Source organism: Perissodus microlepis, chromosome 5 (assembly GCF_051167445.1).
Source record: "Perissodus microlepis isolate ML-2025 ecotype Zambia chromosome 5, ASM5116744v1, whole genome shotgun sequence".
Lineage (NCBI taxonomy): Eukaryota > Metazoa > Chordata > Actinopteri > Cichliformes > Cichlidae > Perissodus > Perissodus microlepis.
In genome coordinates this window covers 8719993-8740154 of record NC_140465.1, presented here as the reverse complement: position 1 = coordinate 8740154, position 20162 = coordinate 8719993, and the positions used below count along the sequence as shown (strand labels likewise).

The 20162-nt window shown below is 39.2% G+C and overlaps 3 protein-coding genes across 9 annotated transcripts in view; all 3 read left to right on the top strand.

The window, feature by feature from the left end:
* Positions 1-1414, top strand: part of ndrg3a (ndrg family member 3a) — a 32912-nt gene extending 31498 nt beyond the window's left edge. For all 4 annotated transcript variants that reach the window (XM_084927659.1, XM_084927661.1, XM_084927660.1 and 1 more), the window contains one exon: positions 371-1414. In XM_084927659.1, coding sequence (XP_084783785.1) covers positions 371-543 — 173 coding nt within the window. In that variant the 3' untranslated portion in view covers positions 544-1414. The remainder of the gene's footprint in view (positions 1-370) is intronic.
* A 1030-nt stretch (positions 1415-2444) lies between these two features.
* Positions 2445-6446, top strand: sla2a (Src like adaptor 2a). 4 transcript variants are annotated; one of them, XM_084927665.1, is made up of 8 exons: positions 2445-3239; positions 3719-3822; positions 3964-4063; positions 4160-4246; positions 4587-4690; positions 5194-5346; positions 5430-5559; positions 5676-6052. In XM_084927665.1, the coding sequence occupies exons 2-8, from the start codon at positions 3756-3758 to the stop codon at positions 5689-5691; spliced, it is 657 nt and encodes a 218-aa protein (XP_084783791.1). In that variant the 5' UTR covers positions 2445-3239; positions 3719-3755; the 3' UTR covers positions 5692-6052. The 4 variants fall into 4 exon arrangements, 3 of the variants coding, with proteins under 3 accessions (XP_084783791.1, XP_084783790.1, XP_084783789.1); XM_084927664.1 differs by having other exon boundaries at positions 2446-3239; positions 3716-3822; positions 5934-6446; XR_014800232.1 differs by having other exon boundaries at positions 2447-3239; positions 5430-5797; positions 5934-6047.
* A 738-nt stretch (positions 6447-7184) lies between these two features.
* Positions 7185-20123, top strand: trpc4apa (transient receptor potential cation channel, subfamily C, member 4 associated protein a). Its single transcript, XM_084927658.1, has 18 exons — positions 7185-7352; positions 10638-10766; positions 10929-11045; positions 11180-11237; positions 11350-11405; positions 11531-11659; positions 12261-12462; positions 12616-12801; positions 12924-13066; positions 13154-13285; positions 13384-13442; positions 13543-13728; positions 13905-13995; positions 14102-14242; positions 14341-14452; positions 14768-14880; positions 15058-15264; positions 17465-20123. Exons 1-18 carry the CDS (start codon positions 7227-7229, stop codon positions 17600-17602), a joined length of 2325 nt encoding a protein of 774 aa, XP_084783784.1. The 5' UTR covers positions 7185-7226; the 3' UTR covers positions 17603-20123.
* Positions 20124-20162: the final 39 nt, after the last annotated feature.

Sequence of the window (20162 nt, the reverse complement as noted above, 5' to 3'; positions counted from 1 at the left end):
AGCAGCTCTGGGTTGTGGATACAGTCAGCATACTGCACCCTTTGCATACTCTGATGACATTCACCTCACTCCCTCTCAGCATGCCCCGAGTGTCCTAGTTTACTGCATGAGCTGCCGCTGTTGCTTCCTGTCAGTTCCGTTGGATTGCAAATACGGTGTGCTGCTGCTGTATTACTGTTAGCACATTTGTGGATTATTTGATTTGATTAGTCTCCATTTATGAGAGCAGTTTGCATGCTAAGCACTTGTTTCCTGTTGTTGTTGTTGTTGTTGTTGTTGTTGCTGATGTGTCACGTTATCTGCATTCCCACGCTGTGCACCGAGTCTGTGGGCCGTGTGAGTGGAATATTAACGCGCGTTTCTCTTTCAGTACCTTCAGCAGGAATGACTCGCTTGGCTCGCTCACGCACCACCTCCTCTTCCAGCATCACCTCCATGGACAACAGTCGCAGCCGCAGCAACGTCAACAGCCTGCTGGAGGGCGGCACCACCGGGAGCCTGGACAGCAAGGCCGGGCCCCAGACCATGGAGGTCTCCTGCTAAGCCCCCAATCCGCCCCCACCTCGCACTCTCCCATAGTAACTTATGTCCCTTCTCCACGTCTCTCTAACTTTCTCTCTCTCTCATCCTAAGCAGCTCAATGCTAGGGAGATCTATAATGATCTATGTGATTAGAAAGGAGGATGTAATAAATATATTAACAGATCCATATTATAAAATATTGTATTAAATACACTGTCAAACTCACATTCCTATCAGAAACCATAACTCCATTCAGATGTGTTGTATATTCAAAAACCATATGATCGACCATGTGACTCAGCTGTCCAGTCCTGTATTTATTTTTTTTTTCACATTGTCGTTGTTTCAAATATCTTCACACACTGTAGAAATCAAAGTAACGTTTTTTTTAACTCCTAACATCGATTGTAAATCATGATTGTGTGTGTTTATTGTCAAACTAGCTGCAATGCAAATTAGATACAACGCACGGCAGGAGATTACTTAATATTTGCAGAAATAAAGCTGCATATAAAGTGATGTGGATGATGCGTGCAAGTAGCATTGCATACTGTAGCACACTGTAAGTCCAGCTAAGTTAAATGTAGAGCTGCTCTTGAACTTTCAGTTGTGTTTCACTTCAAGTAATTTGACTTTGTTTGGTTTTTTAACTCAACCCAGCATTTCATTTTCCCTTCTGCTTTGTGTTGATGTTTTTTTTAATTAGCTTTTTTCCCCCTTTTTTTGATGTTGTTCAGTTGACTAGTATATTCATTGTTGTTTTAACAACCTTCAACAAGTGGGATCTGATGTGAAAAGTATGAGTCCCTTCCATCAGGGGCCATGTGGTGCTTCTCACTGTCTGCTGATTAGCTCATTTATATTACTACTGAATAAAGATACGAGACGAAAACGTGTCTTGTTTTTATTTGTCAGTGCTTTTACCAATAATTCTGCTAAACCAACGGCTTGTGAACAAGCGTGCAACCTAATCGAATGAATGACAGAAAGAACGCGTCTGCGAGCAGAGCGTTCTCATACATCGGCTCTCCCGTTAGTGGAAAAGTGCGGTGACTGTGGTGAGTGAGTTTCCAACCGCTCTTGTTTCTTATTTTGTTTCTGAGAGATAACTTCTGCTGTCACAGATGAGGTGGTCTATATTTAGCACATGTTACAAAAACAATGATCAGCTGCTCTGTAAATAAGATGATGATTTCTGAAAACAAAGCAGAATGGGAAAATAGTGTTAATATGCTAATCATAACACACACTGAGGACCTGCTTACTGTAATGATTCTGGGAGCTCTGTTGCTAATTATTAATTTCCCTTACTTGATGGAGCTTTCCGAGCATTTTTGCATAGAATATAATGTGATGACATGCATAAACCCCATTATGACGAATGCCCTGTTTTTGTTGACATCTGTGGTGCATTTACTGAGGTTGTACTCGGAGAAGCTGAGTCGGGCTGATCATTGCATAATTTTTTTACACGAGTTGACTAAAACACAGGAAATATGCACTATTTAGTGACCCTTTTTCAGTTTCTATTTGAGAAAGATGTACATCAGTGGTTTGGAATGAGTTAATCTCAGATTTTTTTTTTTTTTAAAAGAGCACAAAGTTCTTTCCATCTGTGCTAACAAGCTGTTCTGGTGATTCAGCACCAATCTGATCTGTTCATGCTGTATTGTTTCCGTGCAGGGTACACTTGCTCATTTGCGTCTGAAGCAGCTCAGAGTACATCTGATTAAGACACAGAACAAGGAAATATGACAGTTTTATCTTGGTATTATTAATATTTCCAAGAACGACTGGTTTGGTTTGTGTTTTTCAACAGAGACATGTTTTTCTTTCCTGCCCTCTCATGGTTTCATAAGCAGTAGAGCTGCACAGTTACGGAATTTATGACAATTTAAAAAAAAAAAAAAAAAAAAAATCTGGGCTGCCTTTCACCTTTTCACACTTACATGTGTAAAAGAGCAGGACCCCACTGGTGGGCTGTTTCTGCATTGTCACTGTGGGAAATCATGGCACGCGTAGGTTGGCAGTGGAACCGCCTGATTCTGCAGAAGTTTGTCTTTTATCTCACGGCAACAACTGGAATCTTAACATGATGGATAATAATGTAAAGAGCGAAAACATCTCCACGGTTTTCCCTTTTCCGCACATTTCAAAATACAGAAATTCAGATAGTTTGTCCAGTATAAGCTTATTTTACATTAACTGTCACTGTAAACTGATGACACCTCTTCAACCCACAATGCGCCACAGGGTTCATGTACATGGGGATGACAAATTTCACTGACGTACACATTCATTCCATAAACAAGCGCACAATTGGTGCCTCTTCAAAACAGCCTGCATCAGAGAGATCAACTTGAGGTAGTTTATGTCACTGTTGAGCGTCACAGGAAGTTGCAGTTAAGCCGCATGTATAAAAGCCAGGCAGGAAGCTTCCTCTCTTCAGTGAGCCCACGCGATAAACAGCTGCGCAAACACAGCAGTCTTCGTGGTAACTGATCAGAGCAAGGAACACACTGAATGAGCAGCGTGCCTGAGTAGGAACTTGAGTTTATACATGTACTACACGTTACCCAAGCAGCATTGGATGTGCTGAAGGCAGAAGAGCATTTTTCACTGGGAAGACTTGGATTTTATTTATCGTGAAAGGAGTCTAACTAATTGAGCGGAATATATTTTCTGGAGGGACATTTTTCATCCAAGAATTGAAAAAGGTGAGAATATGCTTTTCTTTCTTACCATTTCCCCCCTTTTGTTCCAGGACTTCACTTTCACAACGAGGAAATTATGCTTAAATTTCCTTTCAATTTTTGTCACTGGGTGATGATCATGCACTGCAAAGAAATGGAGTGGTTAGTTACAGTGTTTTAGTTTGAGATATGTTCCTGTCTTGCTGCTACCGCAGAAGTAAAATCTCATCTCACTTTGCATTTGAGAAACTGACCATAGTTCTCACATAAGTATTGCATTGGAAATTTAACACAGGATATCATACCTCTTGTTGTGGTTAGGCGCCTTCCTGTATTCTGGTTTTGTTGCCCGGATTCAGGTGTCCTAAAAAAATATCCTGCACCTCTAAGTAGCTTTACAGATACCACAATGCCAATGCATGAACTACATTTGCAGTTCAATTATGAATTTGTGCTACTAAAGGCGATTTCATAATAACGCTATATTTTTTTTCCCCTAGCAGCAGTAGACATTTCAAATTAGCAAGAAAACCACAGACAATGGGGACCTGCCTCACCAGATGCCAATCCAACCTGACAGTCTTTGAAAACCCAGATGAGTCAATGGGTAGGTTTAATCCCAGGACAGAAATGTGTGTGTATGTATGTATGTATGTATGTATATATGTATATATATATATATATATATATAATTAATTAGCCAAAGGCAAGATTAAAATCAAATATCTCTTCCTTTCTATCTGTGCAGAGAGCCCAGAAACCGTGATTGTGTCTCTTGTTGATTACCCATCATTTGGAGAAACACAACTGACCATGTGCATTGGGGAAAGACTGACCATGACATCAGAGTATGTATTACTGCTCTTAATGTTTCAGTTTTAAAGTTCAGCTACAATTAGTGACGAGTGTCATTTATTTATTTATGTATTTATTTTAACTCACAGCGACGGGGACTTCATAATGGTGAGATCCACAACGACAGGCCGGGAGAGCTACGTCCCTATCGAGTACACGGCCAGAGTTACTGACAGGTACAGACACAAGGACCGCGTTAGCAGATTTGTCACATTGGGCAGGAAGTGCATGACAAAAGTCAGAGGAGTTGAAATGAAAGGGGAGGCGGGGAGTTCCCTGAGAGGTGGGAGGGGTCCCTGTGTAGGTGAACTTTTACCTCAGTGGAGACAAATGTTTGGAACAGAGCTTTTCTTTTTCGGTGACATGATCAGCTCCTCCCTCCTGCAGTTTCAGTCCTCCTCCAGTGGTGAATGTGCTCTGATGTTGTTCCACTGGATTTTTCCTAACAGTAAAATATGACATTGTCTTCTCATCTTACTGTTCTGAATGTGCATTTTTTAAATTATTATTATGCAGGTGGCTGTTCAAAGGCATCAGCAGGTACAAAGCAGTGGAGCTGCTCATGCTTCCTAATAACCAGAATGGAGCCTTCTTGATTCGAGAGTCAGAGACAAGCAGAGGTTAGAGGTTTTTATTGTTTTTTGTTTTTTATTCCCCCTTTGTTAATTGTTAGATTTATCATCACCATTCAGTCCGAGGCCAACATCATGCTGGGAACCCTGAAATTTCTTCATTTGAAGCTGCATTTCCCCTTAGCCTAGCTCTGCTGAGTATTTCCTACCCAGTTATTTTCATTTTCATTTCTTCTGTACTTCTAAAAGTGGTGATGGCTTGTTACACTTATTAAGTATGTATAAAGGATTGTTATTGTTCATGTATATGAATTTATTTATTTATGGAGTATTCATCATCAGACATTGAATCCAGTATAATAATTTCCTTAAGCAAAATCGCCCTTAAACTGCTATTTCTATTTCTACTGAAGGCACAGCTATTTACAGACTGTACTGTAAAGCTCAGTAGAAATATTTAGTTTGCTTCAGAAACAACTGGAACTATGGTTAACAATTAAGACTGGCATATTTTATTAATTCCTGCATCTGTGTGTTATTTCTTTATTTAGATTCCTACTCGCTATCTATCCTGAGGAGAACCAGCTCTTCGCACCAGGACTGTGTGAAGCACTACCGCATTTCTACCCTCCCGAATGGATGGGTCTACATATCTCCAAGTCTGACTTTCTCCACCCTGCATTGCATGGTGGAACACTATTCAGGTTTGTATTAATGTTGAGACTATTTTGCTTTAACACTAAAGCCCTTGAAAAGATCGATACTAAAATGTTGCCTTCTTTTGCAGAGACCGCAGATGGATTGTGCTGTCGGCTGGCAATGCCTTGCTTCATCCAGGGTTTAGACAATGCTGAAGAGGCCCGGCCTATTCCAATAACGACCAGGAGGCCCACCATCAAATGGAAGGAAATCAGCAGGTGTGGCTCGCTCTAGATTTACTTGTACTGATGTCTTCCATAAGATGTCACTCTGTGACTCATTTTTCAGCGCTGTCTTTCCTAGATTAGCATCAAGATCTGCCTTTTCCGTTTAGGTTGACAGTCTGTTAGAAAGATAATGATTCAGCACTGCAGTAATGTACTGAATAAACTGGTGTGAAGAATGGGTAAACAACACCGGCAGACATGCCAACAGATAGGCCTGTGGTTACACTGGGTAAGTGCCAGTTGTGAATGTGTGGAACCTGCAAATGTAGAGCAGGATGTGCAGGTTGAAACGGCAGTCTCCAACGGATTCAGTTACCACGTCACTTTCCTCACTGAAGTCTCAAATTCTTCTTTGTCCCCTCCAGATCGGTGATCTTAAAGAGGAAGAGGACAGTGTCAGATCACTCTCTGGTGAGCGAGGGGCTCAGGGAGGCTATTTACTCCTACCTCCAAATGACCGAGGCCGGCGAAAACAGCTGCTGGGACACTTGAGGAAAGACTGCAGAGTGAGACTCTGTAATTCATCGGCTGCGGCTTGGGGATCCCACTGGAAGAGGCCGTCTACACGCCCAAGTGCAGTCTTTAGAGACTGCCCTGGAATAGCGAGAGGGCTGAGACACTACGCTGTGTGGAGATATGCAGTACTGCAAACTATATGAGCTGGAGGACTGCTTTTGTGGATGTGTGTCCAAAGAGGCGTACAGAGGAGCTTTGAGAAATGTGTTCTCATTTGGCTCCGAAACATTGAATGTATCTTTTAATTTATAAACTAATGTGTACTTGCAGGTTGAATGTCATATTATGTGTTAATGTTATTGGAATATGATTGTTATCATGGTTGTGTTATTGGAATCCAATAAAATATATAATTTATGTAACACATGTGCAGATTCTGTGAAATAACCAAACAACTTCGAGGGGAACATGCTAAAGTCCATTTGCTATGCTATTCCATAAAAAAAAGGAAAAACATGCTCTTGCATTGACACATGCATAGCCACACACGTATAGTACACTCATAGAGACATGTAGCCACAGCTTTAAAAGTGCAAAGACATCCGTGTTAGACTGCAGAGGCAAAGCAAGAGAAACACTTTCTCTGGGTGCCGGAGTGGATCACTGAATTCACGATACACTTGCTATCAGCACACAATATCCTCCACACATTTCCATTCGTTTTGCAGTTTTCGAGTTTTGAAAACAAGCTGCACAAACTGATGAATGACTTATGTTTTTTTAGTCGTGCTGTTTACCATTGCCGCAAAAACACGAAACTACTGTGAAACGAATAATTGTACCGAGCTTGCACTGCAACAACTCATCTTTTAAGTACGTACGTTTAAGATTAATTAACGTAAGTTCAAGTAGTTCAAGTGTCCGTAGAATTCAGCCGTCGCCCATAACGCCTACGCTTGTGTGCAATATATAAAAAATATAAGAACGCAAAAATAATTATGGCAGGCCTGAATTTTTTTAAAATTATTATTATTTTTTAATTTGTTTATATATCACGGTATATATGTATAAGAACGTAATTACCAGACGCACAAGCTCGTGGAGTCTGCTTCTCTGCCAGCAGATGCCGCTTAATTACCTCAAATAATTCATCAAAGCCTTTCACTTCCTGCCCAAACAGTTCAGTTCAGGAAGAAGAAATAATGGCGACGCTTCTGGGGTGCGAGTCCCCTTGTACGAGAGGAAAACGAAGAAACTACAGTAGCAATATCATCACGAAGTTCACGGCCACTAAAATCACCGGCCAGGGCTTCAGTCGAGGAACACAGGTGGGAGAAACGACATTTGGTTTGACTGTTAAACCACTCGAAAGTTGATCGACTGAGACCAGGGACTTGCGCTTGGAATCGAGCCTGAAAGGAAGACGTTGTCCGAGAGACCTAACTGGAGCTGTAGTCGCTCCTGTCAGCTCGGGCTTGACTAACAGGCTAAAACATAACGGGGTGTGTTTTTTCTTAGGCAATTTTAAACTATAATACAACCTATTGCCAGGAAACATGTTTTTGCTCGCTGACAATCCAAATGACGCTGTCACTGCTACAAGTGTATGAGGAAAGCTCCGTTGAAGTGGCTCTTTTGTTGTTAGCTTTACATTAGCTTAGCATTGGAGGCCAGGTTTTGTACGATATAAAACATTTTGAAGTCGGTTGTCTTCGGACTGTTCTTATGCCCGTTGACTGTAATAATGTAAACATTTCTACAGCGCCCCTCATTTTATTTTCTAAATACTGTAATCTTGGTATAAACGACAGTAAGATTTGCTAATGGTAGCGAAGGAGCTAGCGACAGCTAACTAGCTAAGCCAGCAGAATAGCTCAGGTGATTACGTAACAACACTAACCACAATAACTATCGTTTCCATAAATGGGTACGCCACAACAGCTGTTAACGTTCGCAGGTTTATTTTTGTGCCATTTACACGATATTTCTAAGTGTGAAGGGTTGGTTGGTTTTTGATTTAATGCTAGCGACAGTTTACGCCAACTGTTTAGATTTTCACGTATCTTCGTGCATACGAATGTCGCAGCTCTCCGGGTGTTTCCACACGTTCAGCTCATGCATATCTATTATGATATTGCCCGTTTCATCCTAAAGAAAGCCGTCGAATTGCAAAACTGATTAAACCCATTAACACCTTTTTTGTTTTCAATGCATATGTTAGTGGCGTGACTGTCACATTTCCAGCTAACGTACTGCGTAATGACGTTTACAAAGAAGCTTTGTTCTTAAGTAGAGTTTCTAATAACGCAAGGTATTTCCAGTGTTATCTGTTAACACCCCCGATAACCCTGAACACGTCGACTTTAAACAAGTTTTTTTAGGCCGTCCAGGGAATGTTATGAATTGCTGTAATTTGGGAAAACACAGGAGTCCTGCCAGTTCTGCTGACACATGAACAGATTTTAAGGAGGGTATGTCATGTGCTGTGGTTTGAGCCTTCAGTTGTCAGAGCAGTCCAGTTGGTGTTTTAGGTTGAACTGCCTCTGAGACATGAATTAAAGCTAATTATTTGATCATTCTTCAGCTTTTTGCCCAATTTCAGCAAGGTTGGTGGAGATGGTGGAGCATGGCCAAAACAAGAACCCATTAAATTTTGTTACAGATCATTTTGTTTAAAATTGCCTGAAAGGTTCTTAGGCCTTGATTGATTACTCTCTGATTGAGTTTTTTCATTTCATCATCTCTAATATAAAAAAAAATGGGCAATATTAAGAACTGGTCAAATCATTTCATGTGAAAGTGACAGTAGGAAGACTGGGCTTGTTTTCTGTTTTCACAACCAGTACCTGCCCAGAGTAAACAGAGTTAAGATATTACACATTGTAATAAAGTCAGTTTGTCATGCATAAATATGCTATTTTATCTCAACTTTTTATTTCATTCTTTCTCAGTGAGACGTTTTCTGGTAACAACATTAAAAAAACGTGCATATTTACATTTTCCTTCGCATATTTTTAACTTGGTCAATAATTTTTTTGTGTAGATGTACAAAATGTTCTTTTCTTCCAGGAAGTTTATATGTCACAATAAATATGTGTTTCCTGTGATCAAGGGAGGCAATGACTGTGATCTGAAGGTCTCTATGGCTTTAGATTTCATAAGGTTTAAATAGAAATTCTGTTGGGGCATGTTAGCTTTTGTAGTCTACGGTATGATCAAAGGTGTGGCTTTTTTAGTTTCATTTAAAAGAAGGCTTACTACCTTGCTGTACTCATAAAATGTTTCTTTCTTTGAAAGTTGCAAACCTATTGGAATGAGAATTTTATTATTTATTTGACTGACAACACACTCATATTTTATGGGTATGTGTTATAGTCAATGTCACACTGCTTTTATGTTTATTAAAGATGTAATTTTATTTAAAGGTTTAAAAGAAAATTGGATATTTTTACTGTGTATAGCTGATTTAACACAAATGTCATACAATGTTAGAATAAAGTATGAGAAGACCTTCTCACATAGCGGACAGTAAATGTCAGACTGATTTTTCACTACTGAAAGTACTATGTAGTATTGTGGTTTCTGTGGCTTATGGAGCTGTTCGGCACTTCGAGATTGGTGGGAAAATATAATGGAGGTAATTTTCAGTGTTTTAAAAAGGAGATTTGGTATCTCACCAAAACTGTCTATACTTGGTATAACCACAGAACTTTCTGATGGAGATTTTTCCAGTTATACAAAAAGATGGATTATTCTGGCTCTTACTACAGCCAAACGGGTCCTGCTAAGACATTGGTGGAAAAAGAACCCCCCTCCCTATGAAGAGTGGCTAAAGACAATGGCTAAGTTGGCATCTTATGAAAAAGTGACTTATGGTTTATTAGACAAATTGCATCAATATGATTGTATTTGGTCCCCCTTTACAAGCTGGCTTTCTGTAACTTGAAGAACAGAAGAGTAATGATAGAGTGGTGGTGTGGGGATTGGTGTGCGAAGAAAGAATAGGATAACTTTCCTTTTTTTTTTTTTTTTTTTTTTTTGTTGTTGTTGTTGTTGTTGTTGTTGTGTTTTGTTGTTTTGTTTTTGTTTGTTTGTGTTTTTTAAACTATTTATTTATGTAGTTATTCTTAAGTTCTGTTATTGAAGTTTAAAATGAAATAAATAAAAATTGTTGATGACAAAAAGATGTAATTTTATTTAAAGGTTTAAAAGAAAATTGGATATTTTTACTGTGTATAGCTGATTTAACACAAATGTCATACAATGTTAGAATAAAGTATGAGAAGACCTTCTCACATAGCGGACAGTAAATGTCAGACTGATTTTTCACTACTGAAAGTACTATGTAGTATTGTGGTTTCTGAGCAGAATGTGCAGGACAGAGCATATACTCGCGGTGAATTCTCAAAACAATTACCTGTGCTGTTCACAGATTGACTTAATCAGACATTACAGACTTGAAACTAGGGAGCTGGTGGGATAAAGTCTGTTTAGTGCTAATTGGATTGATTCTGACATTTGCAGTCTCATATACTGCTCCTCTAAGTAGTATCTAGTTCAGGACTGCAGTGCATGTTTGAAAAGGGCTCATGTTGCCTCTTTATGTGTTGTAGCTCCCAGGAGGCCTGCTTCAGGAGAGAGATAAACGTGCCAAGTGGAATGGCATCCCTACTCTGCTGCAGAAGCTCTATGAGAGCAGCCATCCCAACAGTGACCTCTCCCATGCCCACACCTTTCTTAAGGTATCCACATAGCACTAGTCCATCAAATGGAGGCTGTGAAATGACGAGTTTTAGCTTTTTTTTTTTTTTTTTTTTTTTTTTTTTTTTTTTTTTTTGCTCAGTGTTTTTATTTTGAAAACTGGTGGGGGAAAAAATAGTAATGTGACCACTGTTTTTTGGCAGTTATTATTATCCCAGCTGTCTGTGGAGGCCATGTCCTTTGTCACAGAGGACAGGAAGACCGCTCAGGAATCCACCTTCCCCAACACGTACACTTTTGACCTCTTTGGTGGAGTTGATGTAAGTCTTACATTCTTGTGGTGTTATTGGACTGAAGCTGTTATTTCTGAAGAATAAACTCTCATGTATAGCTCAACTCCTCCTGAGATACTGGAGAAATAAAATGGTTTTCTCATTTGTCTGTGTTCATAAAGCTTCTAGTGGAAATCCTGATGAGACCTACACTAACTATGCAGAAGAAGAAACCTAAAAGTAAGTAGGACTGCCATAACATCTGTCCGCATTTCTGCGTTTTAGTTCTACTTAGTTTTTTTCCTATAATCCTGAAACAGTCAGATTAATATTTGTGCTTCTGTTACAACAGTGAATGATGACCTGGTCAAAGACTGCCTTAGTGTTCTGTACAACTGTTGCATATGTGTAAGTACCATGTTACATCTTTTTCATATAAAATATGCCGCACACATCATATTTTCCCTTCCTTGATGCAGAATCATTTTTGCATAATTTAATGACCATGTAAAATTCCTTGTTTAAATTCATAGACGGAGGGCGTCACAAAGAGTCTGGCTTCTAGGGATGACTTTGTTCTGTTTCTCTTCACCTTGATGACAAACAAGAAGACCTTTCTGCAGACTGCTACTCTTATTGAAGATATTCTTGGAGTAAAAAAGGTCAGTGTTCTACTTGGATTAAGTGACAGTAGGGGGGGAAAAGGTATTTATGGATCTCTTGACTTCACTTTAATGCATAGTTACTCAACTATTTAAAAAGGATTTTAAGCAATGGATTATAATCATGTGTTAGCCATGCGACAGACTGGCGACCAGTACAGGGTGGACTCTGGCAAAAACTCCAGTTACTTAATTATCCATAACTAAGCCAGCTATCTGTCAGAGCACTGTGGAGATTATAAAATGCGACTGATTAAATTTTATTCTGTGTGCTCCTGATGGTTTAGACGTCTCTCTCACTTCACTTAGCAGCTTTCCTTCATCTTTTTACTAATTATGACAGATAAACCTTTGGTCCATGAAAATGTATAAGTCACAGTTAGACTAGTATGTATTATTCTGATCATTTGTCAGTTTTGTAAATACAAAGGAAGTAAATATTTTCAGGTCTTACGCTTAAACTGGCATGTAGCATTTATACATATATCTGCTGGGTCAAATCAAATTTAGTCGGGGTCTGTCTCAAAAGTTACTTTTGAAAGTGTTGCAATGTCTGCATTCTGTTCACATTTGATGTTTTACATCTGGTCACACCTTTCAGGAGATGATCCAGTTAGAGGGCATCCCTAACCTGTCGGGTCTGGTCCAAAGCTTTGACCAGCAACAGCTAGCCAACTTCTGTCGCATCCTTTCTGTCACAATCTCAGAACCTGATGTGGGAAATGATGACAAGCACACCCTGTTGGCCAAAAATGCACAGCAAAAACGCAATGCAAGTCCTTCACGTGCAGAGGTCAACCAGGGTAGGTTGTCTTCAGAGTTCAAAGATTTATTGGCTGTGTAATGTATTTTGTACAATAGCAAGAGTGCATTTGACTGCGTTTGTTTACCCTGTTTCTGACACTTGTAACAAGAAATGTCATTAAACTGAACTAACAAGCATTGTTTTCCAACAGTAACCCTGCTGAGCATCCCAGGATTCATTGAGCGGCTTTGTAAGTTGGCCACTAGAAAGGTATCTGAAGCCACAGGTGCTAACTTCCTGCAGGAGCTGGAGGACTGGTACACATGGCTGGATAATGCTCTGGTACTGGATGCTCTTATGCAGATGGCCACTGAGGAACCTGAGCAAAGCAGTACAGGTGAGGAAAAAGGCATTTATGATACTGCTAACTCATGCTTGCATTCCCATGAACTTTTAATAATACATTTGGACATGTTTTTTTTGTTTTTTTTCTGTTGTTTTTTCTTTCCTCACCTACAGAGTCGTCAGATGAGAGTTCTCTGGCTACCAGCCCTCTGAGACATCGACTGCCCCAGTCCATGAAGATTGTCCATGAGATTATGTATAAAGTAGAAGTACTGTATGTGCTCTGTGTTCTTCTGATGGGCCGTCAAAGGAATCAGGTACTCTTCCCCACCATTAGAGCTGAGCTTGAATTTTTTGTCTGAACAGAGTTAAATTGTTTTTCCCCCTCCTGTAACTCCTCTCAGGTTCACAAGATGCTGGCTGAGTTTCGTCTCATCCCAGGGCTCAACAACCTGTTCGACAAGCTCATCTGGAGGAAATATACAGTTTCGAATCACGTGGTGCATGGCCAGAATGAGAACTGTGACTGTAGTCCAGTATGAAATTTCAATTCAGTAGTCCTAAACTCATCATTACAATTACATATCACTTTTTAAAATATGGAGGGTGAACACTCTTTATTCCTGTCACACAGGAGATATCCTTCAAAATCCAATTCTTGCGATTACTTCAGAGTTTCAGTGATCATCACGAGTAAGCAGCGTTTTTTTTGTTTTGTTTTTTTTTTAACTTTTAATTTGATATTTCATTTAAGGTTTTGATTTACCTTTTCAATATGTTCCCTATCTTTCAGGAACAAGTACCTCCTTCTAAATAGCCAGGAGTTGAATGAACTGAGTGCCATTTCCATGAAGGCTAATATCCCAGAGGTGGAAGCTCTTGTCAATACAGACAGAAGCCTCGTGTGTGATGGGAAGAAGGGCCTCCTCACACGTCTCCTGACTGTCATGAAGAGGGAGCCTCCAGACTCGTCTTTCAGGTAAGTGTCATGTAGGCCAAAGACGGAGATAATGCAGATTATATAGTCAGCCATCTCTTTAAAAGTCTGCCATACACATATTGGAGAATCAGAGATTGTGCCATTTAAATGACTGCTCGGGGTTTCTCTGTGTAGTTTGCTTTAGCTGATTGTTTCTCTTGGGTGTTTATATATAGATTCTGGCAGGCAAGGGCAGTGGAAAGTTTCCTCAGAGGTGCCACATCCTATGCAGACCAAATGTTCCTTCTGAAGAGGGGCCTACTAGAAGTAAGATAAATGTTACCACCCATGTACAGAGATCTTTCTTCAATTATTTTATTTTCAAGTGGCTTTAGTGAATCGGTGTTCACCTTCCATTTTCATTCCTCGACAGCACATCCTGTTCTGCATCATAGACAGTGGTTGTACATCTCGCGATGTCCTTCAGAGTTACTTCGATCTGCTTGGTGAGCTCATGAAGTTCAACATTGATGCTTTCAAGAGATTCAACAAATATGTCAACACTCCAGAAAAGGTATGATGATAGATCCTAGTATTTATTAAGAATATATATACTGGCTGAAAAAGATCTTACTGCATTGTTGCTAATGGTATCTTTTTTTTTTTTTTTAGTTTCAGATGTTTTTAACACAGATCAACAGCTCCCTCGTGGATTCAAACATGCTAGTACGCTGCATCGTTCTTTCATTGGACCGCTTTGAGAGCCAGACTGAAGATGTCAAAGGTAAATGGAAATTTGATGGTTGTAAACTGGTGTTTATAGAATATTTAAGGCAGAACTTACTATGAGCATTTTCTTTTATTTATTTTTTCTTTTTGTTTTGTTTGGATCTTTGGGACTTTAATGTGCTTAAAGAATACATAAAATTAATGATTGCTGACAAAATCTAAAAGAAAGCAAAGAGTTTGAAGTGGAATTGATAGCTGATGAAACAATGTGCGCCAGAAGTGAGAGTACATTGATACATTTATTTGATTTATTACGTTTTTTTTCCCCTCCACTTTACAAACATGTTTTGTGTTCTTTGTTGTTTCCCAGTGGTGGAGGTACTTTCTGAGTGCTGCTTGCTATCGTACATGGCCAGAGTTGAGAACAGGCTGTCGTTCCTTTTCCGACTGGTCAACATCATCAATGTACAGACACTCACACAGGTCTGGGTTCATTTACACCTTGCCACATGTTTTCATAGAAGATCATGGTGATTATTTAGCAAAAAAGTCTGTTTAAAAGTAAACTGTAAGTCCAGAGACATTTGGCATTTAACATAATTTTGTTTGTAGTGTAAACTTTTTAAAAAAAAATTATAACTGAGGTCTGTTTCTCTACAGGAGAATGTCAGCTGTTTAAACACCAGTTTGGTGATTTTGATGTTGGCCAGAAGAAAGGCTAAACTGCCCTTCTACCTCAACGCCCTTCGTGAGAAGGAGTATGCTGAGAAGTACCCGGGCTGCCTGCTTAACAACTTTCACAACCTACTGCGATTCTGGCAGCGCCACTACCTCAATAAGGACAAAGACAGCACTTGTCTGGAGAATGTGAGTAGCTGAACGTACAAACACTCAACCAGGTCCATCATCACAGGCAGGAAGCAAGAATCTCTTCACTTATATTAAGTGGCATTTCTGTTACACATTCAAAACATTCCACAGTATAAAGGTTTGCAAGCACAGTGATAAAAACAAGACTTTGATTGCTGTGCTGCAGCACTTGTAAATTGTAGAGGTGCATAGAAGTTCTTTCAGATTAGATATTGTCTTTCATTTTTGTGAAGAACTTCTGTAAGTCAGGGACTTTCCATACAAGAACTGAAATACCCACCCCACACCACCACAACTAAAAACCTGCTCTTCTAAAAAATAGTTTCTTTCTGCTGAATGTTTAAGTGCCACATATCATCTGCAGCAGTAGCCACCACCAGTCAGGAATCACTGTTAAATCCACCTGCCCATCACCAAACAGCAGACAGATAAATTTGGTGTCTAGCATTTAACAGCTTAACAGCCAGGTTTTTCCATCTGGGGTTAAATAAAACTAGACTAAAAGAAGAAAATGTATGTGCTCTTTGTGTTCTCCACTCAAACTGTGATTAATTAATTAGAGGTAAACAAATATAAAATTCTTTTTATATTATTTAATATGAAAAAAATACACATGCAGGGACTGAAGTTATACCAAAACCAAAGTGTTTACTTTTGCTGTAGCGTTGTCGCAGAAGAGGGCTTTTTTTTTTCTTTTTTTGTAATTTTCACAACTGAATGGCTGTTTAAACATTTGATTATGTAAGTAGATCTAAAATATTTGACTGCCCTATGAAATTATCAACTCAATGAGCAACATTTACTCATTAGTGGGACTTAATGCTGAAGATGGTGCAACAGATTTTGCTGCGATGGGAGGGAGATGGAGGGCTCGGTCCCTTTCACAAGCAACAATGTGACTAACAGATGTTTGGAAATAACTTTACAAAATAGCAAAATGGTCATTGAGCTCAAAGTAAAACAATCTAAAAGTTCTAACACAGGAATTCTGTAAAACCCAGACTTCTTACTGTTTTCTGAAGCCATTTTCTTTCATTTATAAAATAACATGTGAAGATTTTTCTTAATGTCTCTTTGTCAGCATAACAGTTTTACAAGGTGACGTCAATGTGTTTGTTTTGCTTGCTCTGCTGCCACCAAGTGGCAGATGTCTCCAACTTGGCTGCTACAATTTTCCATTAGATTTGCACTGTCCAACCTAATTACACTGTTGACTGCCACAGGTTAATGACTTTGACACATACCAACTCACTGTATTCTTCAGTACCCTTCAAATTTAAACACTATAAATGTATAGGGTACACAGACACTGCTTAACACAAGAAGTGCTTCCTGTGGGAAATACTTCTATAAATGGGGTCAGAGATTTTAGTTGGCATTTGATGCTTTGCCATTGGTTTAATTTGGAAGGGGAAACATTTAATTAGTGGTGGACAGTTTGATCAGGTCATGTAGTGACAGAGTAAAGGATATTAGCACATAAGCCCTCATTACAGAGATGTATGCACTTTTTGTAATTCTTTGGTGCAGAGAGATGTTTTTTTTGGGGGGGGGGCAGAGCTTATTATGAAAGAACTAATTTCATAAGGTCAAAATGATTTAATGCTTGCATCAGGAGAACAGTGCCGATCCAAACGTTTGACCCTACAACAAGGTGATTTTTGAAGCTCTGCTGTGTTGTGTAGGGTGTTTTGCATTTTCAGTGGTTTCATGTTTAAACGATGCCAATTATGATTTGTGTTGTTAGTCACCAGATCTCAGCATCATTGATTACCTCTATTTCTATTTTATTAAGGTCTTTGAATCTCAGTTATCAAAACACAAAATTAGGGAAAACTTTTAGCCTAGATAAACAAGTCTTAAGTCTGTTCTGGTGGCAATTAGTGGCATTATAACAAGACTATTATTTATTTATTTAATTTATTTTTAAGTATTATTATTTGAACACTCATCTGTAAGTGTTAACATTGATCCAAGAGACATCTAGCTAACCTATTCTGATTTATCTGTTCATACAAACCAGTAAAAGTCCTTTTACTGGTTTTTACTCTTTTTATGTAAAAGGCTACTTGAATAACTAATTATAGCTATTATTATAGCTATAGCTGGGATACCTTTTAGCTGTGGGGTTTTTTTTTTTGTTGTTGTTGTTGTTGTTTTTTTTTGTTCTTATTCATCTTGGTTTTCCCTTTTTCAGAGCTCCTGTATCCCATTCAGCTACTGGAAGGAGACTGTATCAGTGCTGCTGGGTTCAGACAGGACTTCTCTGTGTGCCATAGCGAGCTACATCGATGAACCATTCATGGATCTGGACAGAGATCTGCTGGAAGATTGACCTCCAGTGTGTGCACTTAGTGCACTGGGGATGGGATGGGGCAGATGGCCACATGGAGCATGGAAACCTAAAGCTGGCAATGACCCCGCTGAGCTGAGCCGTCCGGCTGCTTAGGAACTGTGTTCTGGATGTAAAAACTCACCTGTTTGCTGTCTGCACCTTCGCATGGAGGCTGTCATCACAGATTTCAGCAAATAGGAGTTTTCCTGGCCATCGTCTTCTCACTGAGTTAAATCCGCTTTTCAAGAGAAAGAAGAGGAAAACCTGTATGCCCACCCCAGATTGGCCACATGGTATAACAGACAATTAAACAACCTTCAAAAATGACATCTGCATTGGTTGTTTGCTTTAGGTGAAATTTAAATAAAACTTTTTATATAACCTAGAAAGTTCTATGATAAATATGTATGATTCAACAAGTTATGTTAGGAAAAAAATGGACTTTGTTTGGAAATTACCGCAGCTTGAACTTTCACGTGCAGGTTAGTGGTGTGTCACAGGGCTGCCAGGAGTCACCAGCCTCACTCTCGCACTAACTTCATGCTCTCTGTTGACTCCATGTCACTCCACTGCCTGAGCTTGGAGGAAAATGGCTTTTTACTCCCCCCCCCCCCTTATGAGTCCTCTAAAAAGAGAATTTTCAATGAACCTGTCTGTCTATTTTATTAGGTGGCTATTGTTCATTGGTGCTTTCTGGCTCCACTCAGCACATTTAGGTAGCTTGAGGGTGTGCTGGCATTTTCCACATATCACATGGGGTACCTCTCATCTAAAAACCACCCTTCAGTTATGGCTTCAGAAGCCCCACCCAGGGACTCATTAATATTATTATTATTATTATTTTTCCAAGATTATTTTTCTTGACTTATATTTTGTGTTGTTAAAACGGTGGCTTTTAGCTCTGGATAAATTGTAGAATAAAATATTGCACATTTGTTTTTATTGTTTATATTTTAACCCATTTGTTAAAAAACATCTTCATTATGTAACAGAAGCTTTTGTGAGAAAATGCTTTGGGAAGAGAATAAACTATGCAGGTGTAAGTGTTAAAATAAGAGTTTTTGTTCACCCCATACCCAAAGTTTGCTTTATGTGAATTAGCTTTCAGCCCAACATCATCAGCATTTGATTGGAAATCCTCCACTTTCTCTGGTATCTGGCATTTCCTGAAACCTACAAGCTGAGAATGACAATCTTCTTGGTGGCTCCTTCTGCATAGCACAGCTTTAGTTTAAAGGAGAAACGATGAGCGTGGCTGTGTTAAAGTTGTCCACAGCCTGAATGTGCTCCTGTTTTGTTGAAATGGAAGATGCAGAGCTAAAAAGATTTGGGTGTGTCCAGTCAAACAAGTACAAATGAATCAGCTACCTCATGTTTTATCCCAACGCCGTACAGATCAAACCACTCCTAATCACAAGTGTACAGATTTAATCCCAGCACGTTGTGTTCACGTGAATGTATGAGGGCATTTCTGACACCACGAGTTGTGCTTTTTTTGCCTTGAGATGCAAGTGAACATGTCAATTTTTTTTTGAAGCCTTCTATTTGCTTTAAAGCTTCTTAAGGTTCTCCTGTTTTTTAGCTTTTAGCATGTCTTAAAACTCTTGACTGGTGTGCGCAAACTTTAAATGACTTCATCTTCTGTGCTTCGCAGTGAAAGTAACGCAAGTACCCGTAAGTGCTTCTTTTTCGAGTTCTCCATTTCTTTGTTGGATGCCCAAGAATATTTACAACGGTGTTCTTCAGGACAGATTGTTTATTACGCTGTTATCGCTTCAGCCGTTGGTGGTAGAAGTCGTACGAAGCTGTTGGTATGAAAGCATGAATGGTGTGAGCTCTTTGGAATACCTGTATAAACATTTTCTTCGCCCTAGTTTCCGTAGCTTTGTGATGAGTTTCTGAGAGTGACCCTTCTGTATGATGCACAAGAGAACTGGTTCTCTATAGTAATGCTGTATGTGGTGTGATCCACCCAGTAGGCCTTAGTTTTCATTCATTAGTTTGTACAGAAAAAAATGGTGAAATGTTATCCTGTTTGGCCAAAAACATGCTGCATAATATAACACACTATTTGACTTATTTTAGACCCCTGACTTTAACTGTACATTTTATGTAATGTTTAGCATGAGGGGGACGGTCATAAAGAGCCCTAAACACACTTTTACAACTGATTATATGGTGCTTTTTTTGGGGGGTGGGAGGGAGTGAAGGAAGATGATTGTATCTCACTAGGATTGACGGCAAATGCGACAAACGCATTTCAAAGATGCTGACAGTGAGTAATGTCGTGTACAATCTGTCGTAAAACGGCTTTAGGAAATTATACATCTATTTTTCATCTTTATGGTTAATCTCTGACTAACCCTGTTCAACTCACAAAATCTTTTCCACATTCTAATAAACACTTCGGTAACAAACTTGCCCTCATGCTCCTGCTCTAATGCTGGTATTCAAGTTTAATTTCCTTATTTAACAGCTGTTTGTCAAATTAATCATATAATAAATTCTTCTTTAGACTGTCTTTGTTGAATCGCATCTCTCTATCACATTGACACACACA